General features: G+C 42.7%; 1 protein-coding gene across 3 annotated transcripts in view; it reads left to right on the top strand.

Annotated features, from left to right (window-relative positions):
• Positions 1-1,201: 1,201 nt before the first annotated feature.
• The window catches only part of NUP153 (nucleoporin 153), a 43,728-nt gene continuing 28,064 nt past the window's right edge, over positions 1,202-16,865 (top strand). For 2 of the 3 annotated variants that reach the window (XM_031049734.2, XM_031049735.2), the window contains exons 1-2: positions 1,202-1,306; positions 15,784-16,000. In XM_031049734.2, the coding sequence (XP_030905594.2) occupies positions 1,202-1,306; positions 15,784-16,000 (322 nt within the window). The remainder of the gene's footprint in view (positions 1,307-15,783; positions 16,001-16,865) is intronic. The other variant, XM_013129254.3, reaches the window with a different exon arrangement.

A 16,865-nucleotide genomic window follows, 5' to 3' on the forward strand; every position in this document is an offset into this window, starting at 1 on the left:
CATTCTGTGACTTTTTATTACTGACTTCTACACAGGGAAGGGGTTTGTAGTTTTCTGCTCTGCTCCATCATTACCAGGGTGGATCAATGCTCTTAAGATGTAGAGCCGTAAGATTTTCCTCAACTTTTAGCAGAATAAAACCCACGCACACACAACACCGCTTTTTCATGTTAAAAATCTGTATTAGTAACGAGGTCGTCTTCTTGTTTTGAGGAGAAAAAGGCTGTGTCGAAGCTTTTTATACTTACCTGCTTCCAATCTGCCAAAAGCGAACAACTGACCTGCAGGTTCTCACTTGCATTGCTCACGCAACTCCGCCTAATGGCGACGCGCCGAGAACCCCTCTTGTCCCGCCGGTTCTATCCCTTTCCTTCCGCGTCCCCACAGGAACACGGGAATCCCCGTTCCCCGGGGCGGCCCGCGTTACGCCAGCATGGACAGGGATTGGATAAACTGCGTTCCAGGAGCGCTATCCCCCACCGGCCGAGCGGCACGGCCTCACCCCGTCACACACCTCAGCTCCCGGGTGCGAGTCTCCCCCCACCCCGCTTTGCGGATCCCGGCGTTCCAGCGAGCGCGCTGCCCCCGGGGCCCGGACGTTACCACGGCCTCCTTGTGCCATAGCCCCTCCCGTTCCCCGCGAGCGGGCGGTGCCCGGGCGCGCGAGGCCTGCCGGTCGGTCCCGGTCTTGTGACGCAGGCAGCGCGGGGTAGTGACGCACGGCGGCCCGGGCGGACGCCGTGTGGTTGGTTGGTCGGCCGGCCGGAGCGGGGGGGGGGAGGGGTGCAGCGGCTCGGCCGCGAGCGGGCGGTGCAGCGCGGCACGGTGCGGGGCCGCGAGCGGAGAGCGGGCGAAGGGAGCGCAGGGGGAAAGCCAGAGAGGGAACGCGCGCGCGCGCCCGCTCCGGTGCGCGAGCCGAGCGAACCGGCGGCGGAGGGTCGGGGAGGGGCAGGCCGCGGAGCCCCCAGCGCAAGGCCCCGAGGCGCGTGGCGGGCGAGCGGGCAGGAGCTGCGCGCAGGCCGGGCCGGGGCTGAGCCGAGGCGGTGACAGCGCTGAGCGGCCAGCGGAGCCGGGCCGCAGCGCAGGAGCGCGCCTGCACGAGGCGGCCGGCGGGGGCGGGGGCCGGGCCCGGCGCGCGCGCGCGGCGGGGCCGGGGCAGCGGTGGGGGGGGAGGGGGGCAGTAGAGGGGCCGGATCCCATCATGGCCTCGGACGGCGGCGGAGGAGGGGTCGGCGGCGGAGGCAAGATTCGGACCCGGCGGTACCACCTGGGCGCCGCGAAGCCTCCCTATGCGAGGAACAAGCAGGTGAGGCGCGGCGGCGGGAGCCTGCGGGTCACCCCCGGCGGGAGGAAGGCCTATTCCCCTGAGCCCCCTCAGCGGCGGGAGCAGGCCTAGCGCGGCGGAGCCTCCCCCTTGTTCCCTCTTTCTCCATACCCATCCTTACACGTGCGCGGCTTTGGGTCGGGGTTTCCCGGTGGAGCGGCCCGAGGAGTGCAGAAGGGTTTCCCGCCGGGGCCGCGGGCATTGTGGGATTTCCGGGCGCTCTCCCCGCTCCCGCTCCGCCGGCAGTCCCGGCCCGCGGGGGGATCCTCGCCTTCTTTTTGTCTCCCGCTGGGCCGGGGGAGATGCCCCCGCTTGGCAGTGAGCGAAGGCGGTAACCTACCGCGGCGGCTAAGAGCTCCTTTCCCCGCCCTGCGGCTCGGGTGGGCCGGGCACCCCTCGGCGGAGTGGTCGCGGCGTTTTGTCTCCGAGCTGTGCGGTTCCTTAATGCCCCCGGGGCGAATACCCGGAAGAGTAAACTGCTGTCTGTATGCACCCGTCTCGGAGTGAGTTGTTATCCTCCCCCCCGTTAAACTAGTGCTGGCTTATCAGGCGTAGTTACTCTTCAGATTTAAGTGCAGCGCTTCTAAGATTGTGTTTCTTGATAAAGTTCAAATAGCAAATGAGTTTGAGTCGGGCATCCTCGACTGATTTTTTTTTGTGGGATGCTGCATGCAGAGCCCTCAGCTCTGCATCTGGTAATTTCTTCAGCCTCTTTCCTGTGACTAAATGTGCTGATGCAGTGCAAGTGAAATGTAATTCATAAGGCATTTGCTCTCCTTTGTATTGTAGGACAGAGTAGACGGATAACAAAAACTAGTGTAAATTGCGGCACAAAAAAGAATCCCATGCCATTTAGAGTGGCTGGAGGGGGGGAGGAAGCAGAGATATTCCCAACTGCCGCTAGCCAAGAAATTGCAAGATGCCTAGAGATAGTGCTCTGGAAATTACTTCCACGTGTACTTATGAACCTGAAATTGACTGTTCAGTCAAAACCCTTACATTATTGCATCGGTAACATAAGCTATGGGGTTGAGTATTATGTACAAAATTGAGGGAGTGCTGTGCATAAGTCATTGCTTGATTAGTTTCTGTAATTTGGGAAGTACTACACTTAGTCTTTCATGTAGTGTTGTACAGCAGTGTTGTGCTTGTAAAGCTAGCACAGTGACTTCATACAAAGGATTACTGCGCTTCCAGAGCAGATGTCAACAGCTCTTAGGTGAATGATGGAATAATGTTGAAATTCCCACATCTCACGTGTGTTGATCCTGTGTAGGTAACAAACTTTATGCTTGAATTTAAAATAGTCAGTATAGATAGTTTTCTGACTTTTCCATTGTCTGTTATCTCAGCACTTTTTCTGGTAGGTTTATTTAAATGATGTGCCAAAGCAGGCACGTGCTTGGGAAGATCTGTGGGATTCTACCCAGAGAATGGATGCTGCAAATTAATAGATCAAATTAACAGTAATATATTGGGGGGGGAGGGGAATTGTAATGATTAAATAAATAGGCAAACTGATAGATGTCAGACATGCCCACTTGTTCTAATGGATAGCTTTTTAACCCTGTGCAGCTAGCTAACCTGCATTACATTAAAAGATGAGCTCTGGGTAGATAGCTAATTTAAATGGGAGTTAATTGACAAGTGTGCCTATTTTCAATACAGTGCCCACTCTGCAGAAGTATTCTGCACTTTAGTGTTAATTGTCTCTCGCTAATGAGTCTGGGAAGACAAAGTGCTTAATGCAATCCTGACATGAGGTTATACTTCTGATTCTGATCTCCCTAACTGTTATCAATAAGTAGGTTCATAGAGATGCTTTAATAGAACTCTTACAGGTGCTTGTGGTCAAAGCTGCAGTCCTGAAAACTCAGTCTCTTCTCATTGAGCTCTGAAGGTGCCTAAGCCCAGTACTCAGTATAGCAGATACCTTTAAAGCTCCTGGGACATCTGATTTTTTAATTTTTTTTTCCACTTCTGTGAGCGATGGTGAGCATGATGCCTGGCTCATGACTGACAGCTTTCTGGGTGTTGTTATTTTGCTGTAGTCTCCTGGGGAGTTCAGTCAGGTGAGAATTCTCCCTCCGATCGTGTCCAGCATGTGTTGCAGTTAGTCTGCTATAAAGTACAGTGACAGTTTTAGAAGACAGTTGGAAGAGGAGGTGTTGCTGCTTTTTAATGACTATTAGCTAAATCATTTGTTCAGAATGTGGTAGACCCTGCTTCAGATGCCTTTTTGCCTGGAGGGATCAACCTACATCTTCCACTTTCTGGGCAAATATCCCAGTTGCCAAGCTGTGTGTTGTCTTCAGTTCTCCTGGCTGAAGCTGTGTTACTATCCAGAAAAAGAAAGCATGATTCACTGAGCCAGAAAGAGGATGTCTAAGATGTTGCTCTCCAAGACTGGAGACATACAGGCTCTGATCCGTGATTTCAGAAGATGTTTTGCGTTAGATGTTTCTTGGAGCAAACATGCAAAGCCCAGTATTTTCTGCCCTTTTCTCCCCAAGTGCCTGATCATTAAACTTCAGAGCCGTGCATCATTATGTTTGTGCATGGGTTTTTTTTTTTAAATCTAGAGCCTTTTCTGAAAGCAGCCTCAAATAGGAGAGGTAAAGAGGCGCTGCCTGGAAGAGAAGACTCTGACTTGCAGTTTGCGTATTCTGGAAAGTGGTGATATGGCTAACAGAGTCCCAGACTTGTGAAGGAACTAAGCCATGGCATTTTCCCTTCTACCATCCTGCATTATAAAAAGTGCACTGTCAGCAGTGATAGTAAACCAACAGCAGAAGGTAGCAGCATTGTTAAGTAAAGGTGGTATAGACTCACCCACTGTGAAGGTTTGTGAGGTAGGAATCACATCTCAGAAAGAGCCCTGTTGTAGCTCTCTGTTGGGCATTCTGGGGGTAGAACTGAGGAGTCCCTCTGCATTGACTGTGCTTTCCTAGTTTGCTAAGTGTTGACACCTCCATTGTGAATATATGTTGACTTTAGATTACACAGTGCTTAGCATGCTACCTGTTTACTCAGCCATCTCATGCTGAAATATCCAGCCTCCCTCTGTACTGTGTAAGGAGCTTAGGCACGTGGGTTAAAATTACAGCTTCTCTGAGAGGTAAACATGTGCAAGCAAGGGGCTGTTGTGTCTCACATCTGGGTTTCATCTTCCGGATGTGGCCCTGGGGCTTCTGAATGCTGGTTTGTCCTCGTCATGTAGGTAGGCTGATGATAGGGATTACATGGTACGGGTGTTATTGGGATGACTGTTTACATTGCTGAAGTATTAAACAGCTTCTAGTTCAGTATTTGTATATTCCAGTTGTTAATTTTATGTTTAATTTTATGCTCTTGTGTGTGTGCACTGGTTTAGCCTGGAATAGTGCCATTCTTACGCAGGTAACATAGATTTCAAAGGTTCTAAATGGGACTTACATGAGAAGAGCCTAAAACCACTTGTTTTGGTTATTTTTTAATTTGATAATTAACCATTCAAATGAAAATGTCAAGGAACTTTGACTCACCTGGATTTTTAAGCTCATACAAGCAGATTTAAGCATGAGAAAAAAACAATTACCTGAAAAGTCTTTATAACCTTCCCATAAACCTGCATGTTTATGTTAAGCTTCAGCCCGGAGCTGTTTGATATTAGAGATAATATTTGTAGATTGAAACTTCTGCTGTGGAGCGATAAGTTTTTGTTGTTGGTTTTGTTTTTTTTTCTTACACCTGTACTTGCCTGTGTATATTTATAATGTAGATGTGCTACATGATACACAAGAAAACGGTCCAGAGGTGTTTTGCTTGGAGAAACCAGCCTGAGTTTCTGCATGTTTGTAGTTGGTCTTGTGATGATATAGTTAGGATATTAGCTGAAAGAGGGGACTAAGCAGCTGCTGCAAGGCACATTAGCTAGTCCTGATCATTTAAGTCCTGTCTGGATTGGTGAGTTTCACAAAGTCACTTGAGAAATCATGGGAGATTCTTCCCAGATGAAGTAGCCACAGGATCTGGAGCTCAGACTATACGCAGCAATGTCTTGTTACATTATCACCTGCTGCTGTCTTGAAGGTAGGCCAATTGTAAACTGTTGTTTGGAGTATGCATGACATTTTCTTGTTGGGTGGTGATTGCAGGTAGTAGGCAGATGGGATCTTATAAACCGCCAGGTTTATTCTGGGAGGAAATTATGAAACTCTCATGCTAAAGAGTTCCTAGAGTACTATGTTGAGTAATGTAAACTAGGTAAGGTTTTATAAACATAAAGCAGGAAAACAGTAATTTAAATAACCTTTATTAAGAATGTTCATAGGTACCAACATGAGTGTAATTGTATTGGCTTAACTCCTATCAGTAGGATTGTACCTATAAGCCTGTTTAGGTGGTTGTATTTAGAATTGTATGCATCTCTGCTTGTTTTGGTTTAGTAGTAGGCTAGCACATTAAAATTAATAGATTTGAAGAAATGTTTAATATTTATTTAAAAATTTATTTTAAATGAATGGGGTAGTAGTTAACATCAGAGGTTTTGTCTCTGTCCCAGCAATATCAGATCGTAGTAGTAAACCAGATGTTTAAATGTGGTACTTGGTTTTCTGCTGCTACTGGAAACAGAAATGTATCCTAGCTGGGAAGAACTTTTTAAGCTGATATTGATAATTTTCTCTCATTTAGGCTAACAGTACTTCCAGCGTTACAACAAATACGAAATGATGATTGCTATAGCATTTTATTAATATTTTGGGGTTCGTCTATCAAAGTGTTTTCATGACAGCCTTGGAGGCTGTGAAGTGTTGGAAAAAAGCCAGTATTAGTGAGCGGTACTTTAGGAGAGGAAAAAAGCAGATGAAATAGACTGTGCTAGCTGGGACACTTCAAATTACCTTTGGCTCCTGGCAGCACATCACTTCCTTAGAGTTATTTATTCCTCCAGTCAGTAATTAGAACCGGTTCTTGCTCCCCTGCCGTGGAGGAACTGAGCTGCTGCTGATTCAAAGGACTGTGAGAGGACAGAATTCAGAATGTCTTTGCATGCCTAAAAAAGTTTGAGCAGAGCTATTTCAGAGGGATGCAGATGTGGGCTACTGCAGCCTCTGTAACAAGTGCATATTGCAGTGGGATGCTCAGTGGACTTGGGGCGAGCAGTGGATGTTGTTTACCTGCACTTTTAACAAGGACCTCAGCATGGTCTCCTGTGTTATCCCTGTAGTCCAGCTGGTGAAATTCAGACTTGTCAGGTGGACTGTAAAGTGGTTGGGAAATTAGTTGGGACCATTGGCCTCAAAGGGTTGTCAGTCAGCAGCAGAAAATTCTAGTGGCAGCTGCTTGTGAGTAGAGGCTCTTAGAGATTGATATTGATGTCTTTATTAACAACATGGAATGAAGGAATGGCATGCATCCTCAACAGACTCTAGGATGATGCCAAACTTAGGAGAACATCAGCCATATTGTATAATGAAAGATGGGATTGCCTTTGAGGGATCTTGATAGAAATGGGCTGCTGGGAACCTCATGAGGTTTGATAAAGGCAAATGCTGAGTCCTTCATCTGGGACAAAACAACCCCACCTACCTGCTGGACAGCAGATTGAACCTGAGTCAGCAGTATGCCACTGAGGTAAAGAAGCCCGACTGCATTCTGGATGATATTAGTAAGAATGTGGGAAGGCTGTTGAGGGAGGTATTTTCTCTGTTCTATTCAACACTTTTAGGACTGCATTTGGACTATTGTGTCTAATTTTTGTCTTTCCAGTACAAAAAAAAAGATGTTTACATACTGGAGTGAGTCTAGTTGAGGGCCACCAAAAAGGACCAGGGGTCTTAGACAGCTGTGTGTATTCAGCTTAAGATAATAAACAAGAATATAAAGAAGGTACACCAAGGCTATTGTAGAAGGTTCACTGCAATAGGAAAAGAGACAATGGACTCCAGTTGCAAAAATTAAAATTCTTATTCCATATTGGGAAACATCTTTTAACTGTGAGGAAAGCTAACATGTTGGAAGAACTGCCTAGAGAGTCTCCATCCCTGGAGCTGCTCAAAACCCAGGTGGGCACAGCAATTTGTTCTTGGCCTTTCTCTGAGTGGGAGGTTGGAGTAGGTGACCTGCGGTGTCATACAGCTTCTGTGGCTGTGTGGTTCTGTGAGTGCTGCTGTTGGACCGCAGAACACCTACAGACATGTGGTTTTGGTGTAAATGTCAATGTTACTCTAGGTTGGTAATCCTTTTGTTGGTCCATCCTCTAATTCTGTCTGTTTTTGAGGGAAGAGGTAATGCATCCCATCTCGCTGTTGGATTTTATCTAGAGTAAATTGCAGGGTTGCTTCTCAAGAACAGCATAGCTAAGAGGCTATTCTCTTTCTTTTCTAAAAAAAAACCAAAACCCCAAAAAGCCCCCAAAACCCCAAAAAGTCTTCTGTGGTCATTTCCTGCTGTTAAATTGCAAAAAATCTTTTGAGTTTTTGCATTTTAAAGTTCTGTGTAATCGATACAGTATTTATTGTGTAGCTCTTGTACGTCTACAATATGTTCAATTGTGATATTTATACAGTCATGAGAGAAGGAGATGTTTGTCAGTGTACATTTCTTGGTATGAAAACTTTCTTCTGTGCTTTTTATAACAGTACAAGTCCTCAATGATGAAGAATTAAGTGTCCACAATGTTCTTCTAATGAAAAATTAGTTAGATTTTTTTAATTACTTGTTCTGGTATTAGATTACTTGTCTATGCATTTTTGTGAACAGCTGTCCTAAATATATTTCTTGTTTTCTTTTGTATGCATCTCTTGTGCTAGGTATCTTCCCTCTTGGCACTACATTCCATATTTTATTTTATCACGGAATCTCAGACTGATTTGGGTTGGAAGGGACCTTAGAGATCATCCAGTTCCAGCCCCCTGCCACAGGCAGGGATACCTTCCACTAGACCAGGTTGCTCAAAGACCTGTCCAACTTGGCCTTTTGAGTACTGCCAGGGATGGGGCAGCCACAGCTTCTCTGGGCAACATGTTCCAATGCCACCACCGTCACAATGAAGAGCTTTTCCCTAATATCTAATCTACATCTCTCCTCTTTCAGTTTGAAGCCATTACCCCTTGTCCTGTCATTACATGTCCTTGTAAAAGTCCCTCTCCAGATTTCTTGTAGGCCCCCTTTAGGTACTGGAAGGCTGCTATAAGTTCTTCACAGAGTTTTCTCCAGTCTCAACAAACCCAATTCTTTCAGCCTGTCTTCATAAGAAACATGCTCCAGACCTCTGATCACCTTTGTAGCCTCCACTGGACTCACTCCTAAATAGATAAAATTTTTTTTTTTTTTATTTATAGTGCTGCTTTTTAAGTCTTTACTTGCCTTGTCCTTATGCCTAAATGCTACAGGTCTTATCTGCCATTATAAGTGTCTAATTGAAGGTACAATTTAAATGCGCCTTTTAAGCCAAAGCGATGGTAATTTTGCTAACAGTTGAGCCCCTTGAAGGTAGTGTTATTCACATTATATGTCATCACCTCTGGTGGGAGATTGTTATACAAGCAACTTTGTTGGTGAAAGGGACTGGGTATGTGATCTCTAAACCCTTTAAGCCAAATCAGTCGGACCATCTTAAAACTGAGTGAAGGCAAGCATGAGCTAGCTTGTTTGACTTTGCCTGAAGCATAAGTAGTTTTGCAACTTGCTGATACAGTGTTTGTCACTGTGGTATATCTAGGTTACTGTGCAAAAATACTAATTAAAAGATCTGTTAACTGTAAGATTTGGCTTTGTTTTTGTTGGAGAGTTTACAAATACATTCCCCTTTTGACAAGAAAAGACTTTTTTCCCTATTGTCTAGCAAATGCAACAGCACTAAAGCTTTTGTGTTAGGGTAACTGCTAATTTCTGAGGGGGTGAAGTTTCCTTTGAGTTTCTGTACCTTATAATTGTGTGTTGCATTTAATTACAGTGTTTTTGTGATTGGCTTAGTTGTGACCATCATTATTCTTTTAAGTAAGCAGAAGTTCATCTTTTTGTTCATCTTTGCCAGGAAAAACTTACACAAATACATGGATACCAGCATGCACTCAAGTCTTGACAGTTTTAGCACAAACACTAGCTTTGCCTGTAGAAAAATTTCTCCTTGCTGAGATTGTTCATTACTATCTCCATAGCCCTGCTATGGAAAGAGTTGGGTAAGAGTGTCCCGGAGAACTGATTTTGCTTTTAGTTGTGATTGTATTTTGAATTAAACAAACTCTTTGCTGGAAGCAGATGAGTCTCCTGACTCTGCCCACTACTAGACCTCAAGGCCTGGTGGCTTCCAAGAGTCCAGTAAATCAAGCAAATGGTTAAACAGTTCATCTGGTCTTTTCTTTGAGACTGAATTACAGGTCTAATGTATAAAGATCTTATTTGCCTTAAATGCAGGAAAGAGAAATAACTGATAATGGAAATCTTCTCTATTTGGTGAAATAGAAATGCTGTAATGAATTGGGTCTTACTGTATAGAGAATACCTACAAGACAGATACTTTTATGCCTGAACTGTGTATTTGAGTCCTAAATAGAAAATACATGTTAGCATACTGTGCTAAATCTGATAACTTGTACTAATGGCCTTGTAAAGGCCATCTAGTGCTATTTGAAATAATTTCTTGATTATTCTGATTTTTAAAACTTCAAACTTTTGTCTATTTATGTCAGAGTTTGCTATTCCGATGCGATGGATTTTTTATTTTTATTTTTAGCTATTGTTGCTAAATAAAAATATCAGTTTAGACTGTAGGGTTCCCTTACAGGAAAAGAAAAATATTCTAAGCAGCATTTGAAATAATGTAATTCTGTGTACTGTTTATGAAACTTGACTACAGCCACACTGCGTAAGTGTGGCGGTCTTTCAATAAATAAATAAATAGCAACTGTGCTTACAGTCCTTTCTTAAATTAAGAAAGAATCCCTTTAAAAATGCTTGTGAAGTTGGAAGTGAAAGTAGTTCTCTTTGATCTCTAACTTTTTTTGTTTTGTTTTGATGGTGATAGATTTCTGTCTCAAAGTGTAGCCCTGAGCATACCCTCAGTAATTTACAGTGCTCATCACTGATCGGTGCTGAGGATGAACTAGAACCTAATGTAGTGCTTTTATAAGGAAGAAAAGTGCCCTGTACTTTGTGTGCTCTTTGTAATGTCATAGTGTAATGTCACTGTGTCAGCTGAAGGCGTGGACAGAACCTCAGATAAAACCATTCAGTGTGACAAGGATTTAACCTAGTGGGTTAGCACTGATTTAGCTACTAGGGCATACGCTGGCATTTTGCACTCAGATGGAAGCGATAATGATGGGTACAGATGTGCATGCAGTGCCAAAACGTAAAACAGCACCTGAAGTTCCCTGTACTGCTTATTCTAAAGCTAACTAGGCATAGGAAAGTAAGGCTCACTTCAAGCAATGGAAAGGAAATATACTGGCATCTGGTATCATAATCCCTTCTTCATGATTTTTAGAAATAAATCTGATCTAGTCCACTTGCCTTAAAGAAAATTGTTGTTTTCAAATGTTACATAATTAATGGCATTCCTGGAACATATTGTTCATATTAAGTCATAGTTTTATTGTCTTTTTTTTCTAAATGAAATGTCAAACTCTGCTGTCCTTCATCCAAATTGAAACCACTTCCCAAGTAGCAAAAGCAGAGTTGTTTAAGCCAGTCTGAGTTTGCTGCTGCAAGAGACAATCATGTCATGTTCACACTTCTGTTCCTGCAGCCCAGCCACATGGTAAGCTGGACCAGTGACCTGAAGCCCTTGAAGGGCAGTCCTCACCATCACAGTGTGTAGATGAATTTTTGGCTGGATCTTTTTGATGGAGCCCTGATACAGTTTGTCACTTTGCTGCATATGTGTGCTAGCAGCAGAACAAAGGAAGGGTGATTTGAGGAAAGGAAAAAGGGACAATCTCTTTAATGGCGGTACAGACACAGGATGGTTAAAAGAATGGATAAATATTATTTCTTTGTCCTGGCTCTCTGATCTTGCTGTCTCTCAGGCCAGTTCTGGTATGCTGAGCCAGTTGAACTCATTAGTCCAGCAGAGAAACATGTACTTTTTTGCCAGATTAATGAATTCAGCTACTATGGAGAGTAGCTGTTATGCGCCAGAGCTGGTGTGAGGTAACCGTGGGGGATGGATAGGGCACGAAAATGCCTTTTTTGATGGTTGGAAGTGGTTAGATCTGCTCTATAATGGTGAACTTCACTGTTAGGTGCAGTTTTCTTTTTGAGGAATCACTGATTCGTATGTTCTAATAACTTGAACTTGGAAATGGGAAACAAATCTCAGAGGCCTGGAGGTAAAAACTTGATGCTTTGCAGAGGTTTGCATACAGTGAAGTGGAAACTAGCTCTTTTATCTGGTTGCATGTTTTGCATCTCTTGACAAATACATGGTAGTGTATGAGCTTTGTATAATATATTTTTTCATGCATCTTTTTATACATCTGGGATTTACCTAAGCTTCTCAAACTGAACCAAGTAAATTACAAAAAATATGTATTTTCCAGTAATGCATCATTGGTGAGTACTCCTGCCAGCACACACCATCCCCTATCTTCCATGCTATTTGAAAGACCCTTATGAGCTTGGAAAACTCCTATTCCATAAATATTTTTGGCCAAGTAGCCTACTTTTAAGTTTGTAAGTTGAACTGTGACCATAACTGTTGATTTTCTTCCTTTATATAACTCTTGAAAAAATTGTATTTTAAAGTAGGAAATTATGATACATGTTTGTTTACTATTTAGTATTTCTATCTATATAGCTTTTGCTTAGAATTGCATCTCAAGGCAATATGCCTTGAGTAACTGAAACTGTAGCTAGTGTTGTGGTGTTTGTATACATAGGCGCAGATACATCTAGCAGAGCTGCAGACACCTAGGATGATGCATGGAATTTGCAAAACTGTTGTGAATAGCAGTTCCTAAGTACTGGATCTTTTCAGCACATTTCTTTTCTCTGTGGTTTAGGTTTGCTTGTTTATTTGTTTATTTTTCTGCTGATACTTTAGGATAAGAATAGAGTATGAGAGCACTTAAGGTGAGCAGCAACTGTTGGTACTGACAGCAGCTCTAAGACTGCTGAAATCAAGTTAAGGACTAAAACGCATTCACTGACTAAAACACTGCTACATGTAGTCGGGATTGCCACTAGGTTGCACCTACTGCCCTTTCATAATACTAAGTTTGGTGCCTCTATGGCCTTTAGAGATGAGCTGTTAGGAGCATTAAAACTCGTAACAGCCAGTGCCACTTCCTCTGCTTCCAGCTTGGGTTTGGAAACTAGAAGAGCTTTTGTTCCATAGCATGTTCAGTGTAGAGGTAGTTTATGAAGGTGTTCAGGAAGGACTGGTATGCATTTGTGGTTGAGGAGTTTGGAATTTGAGCAGTTTGCTCTGATTTTGCTGGAGGAATAAGCCTGTTAGAGTTGTCTTGCGCCTTGTCTTTTGTATTTCGCCTCTGAAGATTTGTTTGTATCAGTGAGCTGTGCTGTATCCTTGCTAGCCTTATAGAAAGATTAGTGATACCTGTGTGGGGAGGTGGTAGTACCGAGGAACCTAGGATGATAAAGTATGAAACTGCTGGCACAGGAGGGGTAGGGAGCGTGTTCTGCTGCTGACAGGGTAGGCTTATGGTGCATGTGCAGGAAAAGGGAAAGGGTGTTCAAACACATGTCCTGAAATTGAAGAATAAGAAAACGAAAAGTTAGGGTAAGATTAAAATCAGCCATCTTTAAAGACAGTGTAAGGCATGACATTGCTGAAGTCCTGGCAAGAATATGGGAGTGTGCATGTTTAAAACATGCAGTTGGTCAGTGGTGCCTTAACTGCCTGCCTTGGACAGGAGTCCAGCCATAGGGCTTTATTGGGTGGCTTTCAGCTGTGATGGGCAGGTAAGAGGTCCCATAAGGAAATTTTCATTTTCTTGCTTTCTTTTTCTGTTGTGAGAATGGGCATACCCTGAAGTGTGTGGCTTACTTTAGTAAGGATGTGGGGTTTTTTAGCAAGAACTGTGTTTGATGATGGCTCATGCATAATGCCTTAATAGATCTTTCACAGTGCCTTTAATCAATATTTACATTTTGCAGACAGAAAATGGAGGTGTGTTTCCATGTATTTTGCTTTTCCTTGCTTTGTCACTAAGCCAGCAGTATTTTGGAGCACAAAACAATGCTTTTGGTCTTCCCCTGAGCCTAAGCCAGATGGAGCAGCCTGTTAACACTTGTTACAGTGTGGCTGAGTGAGATCCAGCTCCTGGATTAGTTTGAGACCTTAGATCAGTGTTAGTGCTGATGATATGGACATGCTAGCAAGGCTGCCATGTGCAAGAAAGGGTCAAACCAGTATGGTTTTAGGTGTGGATGGTAAAATGTCATCTTGATTAATTATTAACTAGCTAGATTCTCCATTCATTCATTTAGATTAATAATAGTTGCGTGTTTACTCTTCTGGATGCCTATGACTTCTTCCATCTTGAGTCTCAGGTAGCTTTCAGTCCTAGGAGCAAAAAGAATCATTTAGGTCAGTTTTATGGCAAATAATGTCTATTCTCTGATGGAGAAACTCTCTAACAATGCTGAATGCAGTAGTGGCCAACTTTTTGGAAAGAGCATTGCCTTGGATGCAGTTTATGTCCTACCAGTTCGCTTATTTTGGCATTCACTTCTCTGAGTTCCTAATATACTTTTATTCATAACAGCAAAATATTTTCCCTAAGAAGTGGGACAGTGTCACAGGCAAAGGTGGAAGTGAGGGGCTGAGGGCAGAGCTGGGGAGCTGCCCCTTTGCTGGTACTGTGCACTGAACTATTTGTGAACTCTGGTATTACATAGTGTTAGTTTTTGTTGGAAAGCTGAGGCTTAGTATTTATGTAGAATAGCAGCAACATCCTAAGCATTGTACATGGAGTACATCCTTGTGTGGTAATTGTGATGGATATGTTTATAACTCAGTATTCTGTCTGGTTTAAACTGTCTCTGGATATTTTGTCTTTGTGTAAGTATGAGATTAAATTACAGATCATTATGAAAAACATAAAATTGTAAGTTGATTTTCTGTGAAAAGGCTTTCTGTTTTCTACCTTCCCTTTTTCCTTTCTCCAACCCCTTCTTAACTCCAGATTCAAGGGTGCCTAATTTGTTTGTAACTCCAGTTAGTTGGTGTTTGCATCATTGTGTATGAGAGACTTGAATAAGTGATATGGGCTTCTTTTTTCATTTGTTTGCTATTATTTTTTTTGAAGAAAGTTGAATACAGCAGGGTTCTGGTTTCACAGTTGCTTACTAGACTGTAACTATTACATGCTCGAAGAATATTCTCAATTTCTACACCTGAATTACTATTTTGACTAGAAAATTTTGTTGCCTAAACCCAGAAAAATACCAAAGTACCTTGCTGGAGCCTTTGGTATATGTGTTAGCAGCTGATAACGGAGTTCAGCAAAAATCCCTTTAACTCTTGTTACTTTTCAGTTTCCAAAGTGTTGAAATTACAGTTTGCAAGCAGCTTGCAGAGTTTAACACCTAGTTCTTTGACTGCAGTCCGAATAAGAGGGAGGGAGCTCCAGGCTGCAAGTGATCTGATGAACGGGGTTGAGATTTGACAGGAAGGTGTGTTGAAATCCTGAGGGCATGATTCTCCATCAGGGGGACAAGTGACTGCCTAAAGCAAAATGGTAAATAAACATCTCTTAAATGTAGAATGTAAGCCTTGTGAAGCATTGTTGAATGTCAGGATGGAAATGGCTGTTATGTATTTAGTAGCTGCAGAATATTATGGTTTGGAGATCCAAAACTTTTAACGTACCATGAAATGAAATTTGGTCAAAATGGATCTCTTTAATACAGTCCTGTAGTGAGGCGTCTGTTATTCAACTACAGCTGTTTCTTTCAGGGTACTGTGACTGTTCAGAACATAACAGTGGGTTTTTTTGATACATGTTGTTATTGCAGTTCAGCATTAGAAAAATCAGAAATATTTAAGTTCGCTGATTGTAGCAGCTATTCTTGTCATTAGTGTCACTGCAAAGAATTGCTGAGCTTCTTGTTTTGATGGTTTTTGAAGTGAAGGTGTTAAGAGGAAGAATCCTCAAAATCAGTAGGTACATCAGCAGTTACTTAGAAATAGAATTTCCTGATGACCTTGTTGTGACTTGACAAGTCTCTTGTAAGCTTTGGCTGAAATGTGAGAACCTTGAATGTTGTCAAGGTCACTGGGGAGTGCAGAAACTGGTAGATTAGTACCAAATCAATATTGGGTGAATTTTTGTCACATGTGTCCCAGCGATGTAAAGATCCTGTGTCAAAAATCAGCCCCCTCTATATTATTCTTATCCTGAATATCTGCTATCTAATGCCTGTCTTCAGAGTGTGTGCATGGCTGCATTGTAGCGTATGCTGTTGACTGTGTTTCTGTAGTTAACAAGTGTTTTTTTCCTTTCAAGCAGGGAATCATTAGCAGAATGACAGCATCGGTGAAAAACATTGTACCAGGATGGTTGCAGAAGTATTTCAATAAGAGTGAAGATGAATGTGTAGATGCAAATGAATCTACAGACCAGGAAGAGAATCCAGTAAACTATCACCATGATTATGCAAATGAAGATACCATCGTGATTGATGGGAGAGTCACGCCTGAAACAGCAAGAATTAATTTAGATGGTATGTGAAAAATCATTTAGCATTCTGGCCATCTGTATTTATTCACAGATTTCTAGCTCTGAATCTAAATTTCTAAGGGAAGCTGGAAGGAGCATTTTGACAGAATTAAAAATAAATAAATAAACCCCCCAAAACAACCAAACCCACCAGCAAAACCAAAGCCTCAAAAAACCACCAAACACTCCCTCCCTTCTCAATAACTGTTTCTGAAGCTGCAGTTATGTTATGCAGTTTCTGCACACATAACTGCAAAACATACTGGCGGTTGTCTTGCAGCTTGTGGAAGTCATCAGTTAACTTCAGGTAGTCAATTAGCCAGGTGCAGAATTTTGATGATATTAATTTGCAAGTGTGCTGGGTCACCTTTTCATTTGGAAAGGTCTGCAATGAATGTCTGTCTAATTGCCTAAGGTAGTAAAACATTAATTTGATTTGTGTCCTCAGAACAAAAGACCAGATGCTAAGGTGACAGAGAAAAATTCCTTCTCATGTCCTGAGTTTTTTTTGTTGTTGTTTGGGGGGAGGGTGTTTGTTCCTTTGGGCTTCTTCAGTTTAGTTCCTTGCTAGTTTAATGAAGAACTGAGGAACTTGGTTTGTGACATTCTTTTTGAAATAAGATTCTTTCAGAATTTTCATATGCTTTCTTTCAAAATACATTCTTTTTTGAAATAGGTAGTAGCATTAAGGTAAGTGCATAGCTAATGTGGGGTCCTGAAACCTGTTTGGACCCATCGCAAAGAATTTTGCAGCCCTTCACATATAAAAGATTCGTGTTTTATATCTCACTGTTTCTATAGATCTCCTCTGTAAATTTGCATATGCTCTCATTTGAGCTTCTCTTAAATTAGCAGTTTTGTGGAACTTA

The sequence above is a fragment of the Melopsittacus undulatus genome, chromosome 1, assembly GCF_012275295.1.
Source record: "Melopsittacus undulatus isolate bMelUnd1 chromosome 1, bMelUnd1.mat.Z, whole genome shotgun sequence".
In the NCBI taxonomy this organism is placed as follows: domain Eukaryota; kingdom Metazoa; phylum Chordata; class Aves; order Psittaciformes; family Psittaculidae; genus Melopsittacus; species Melopsittacus undulatus.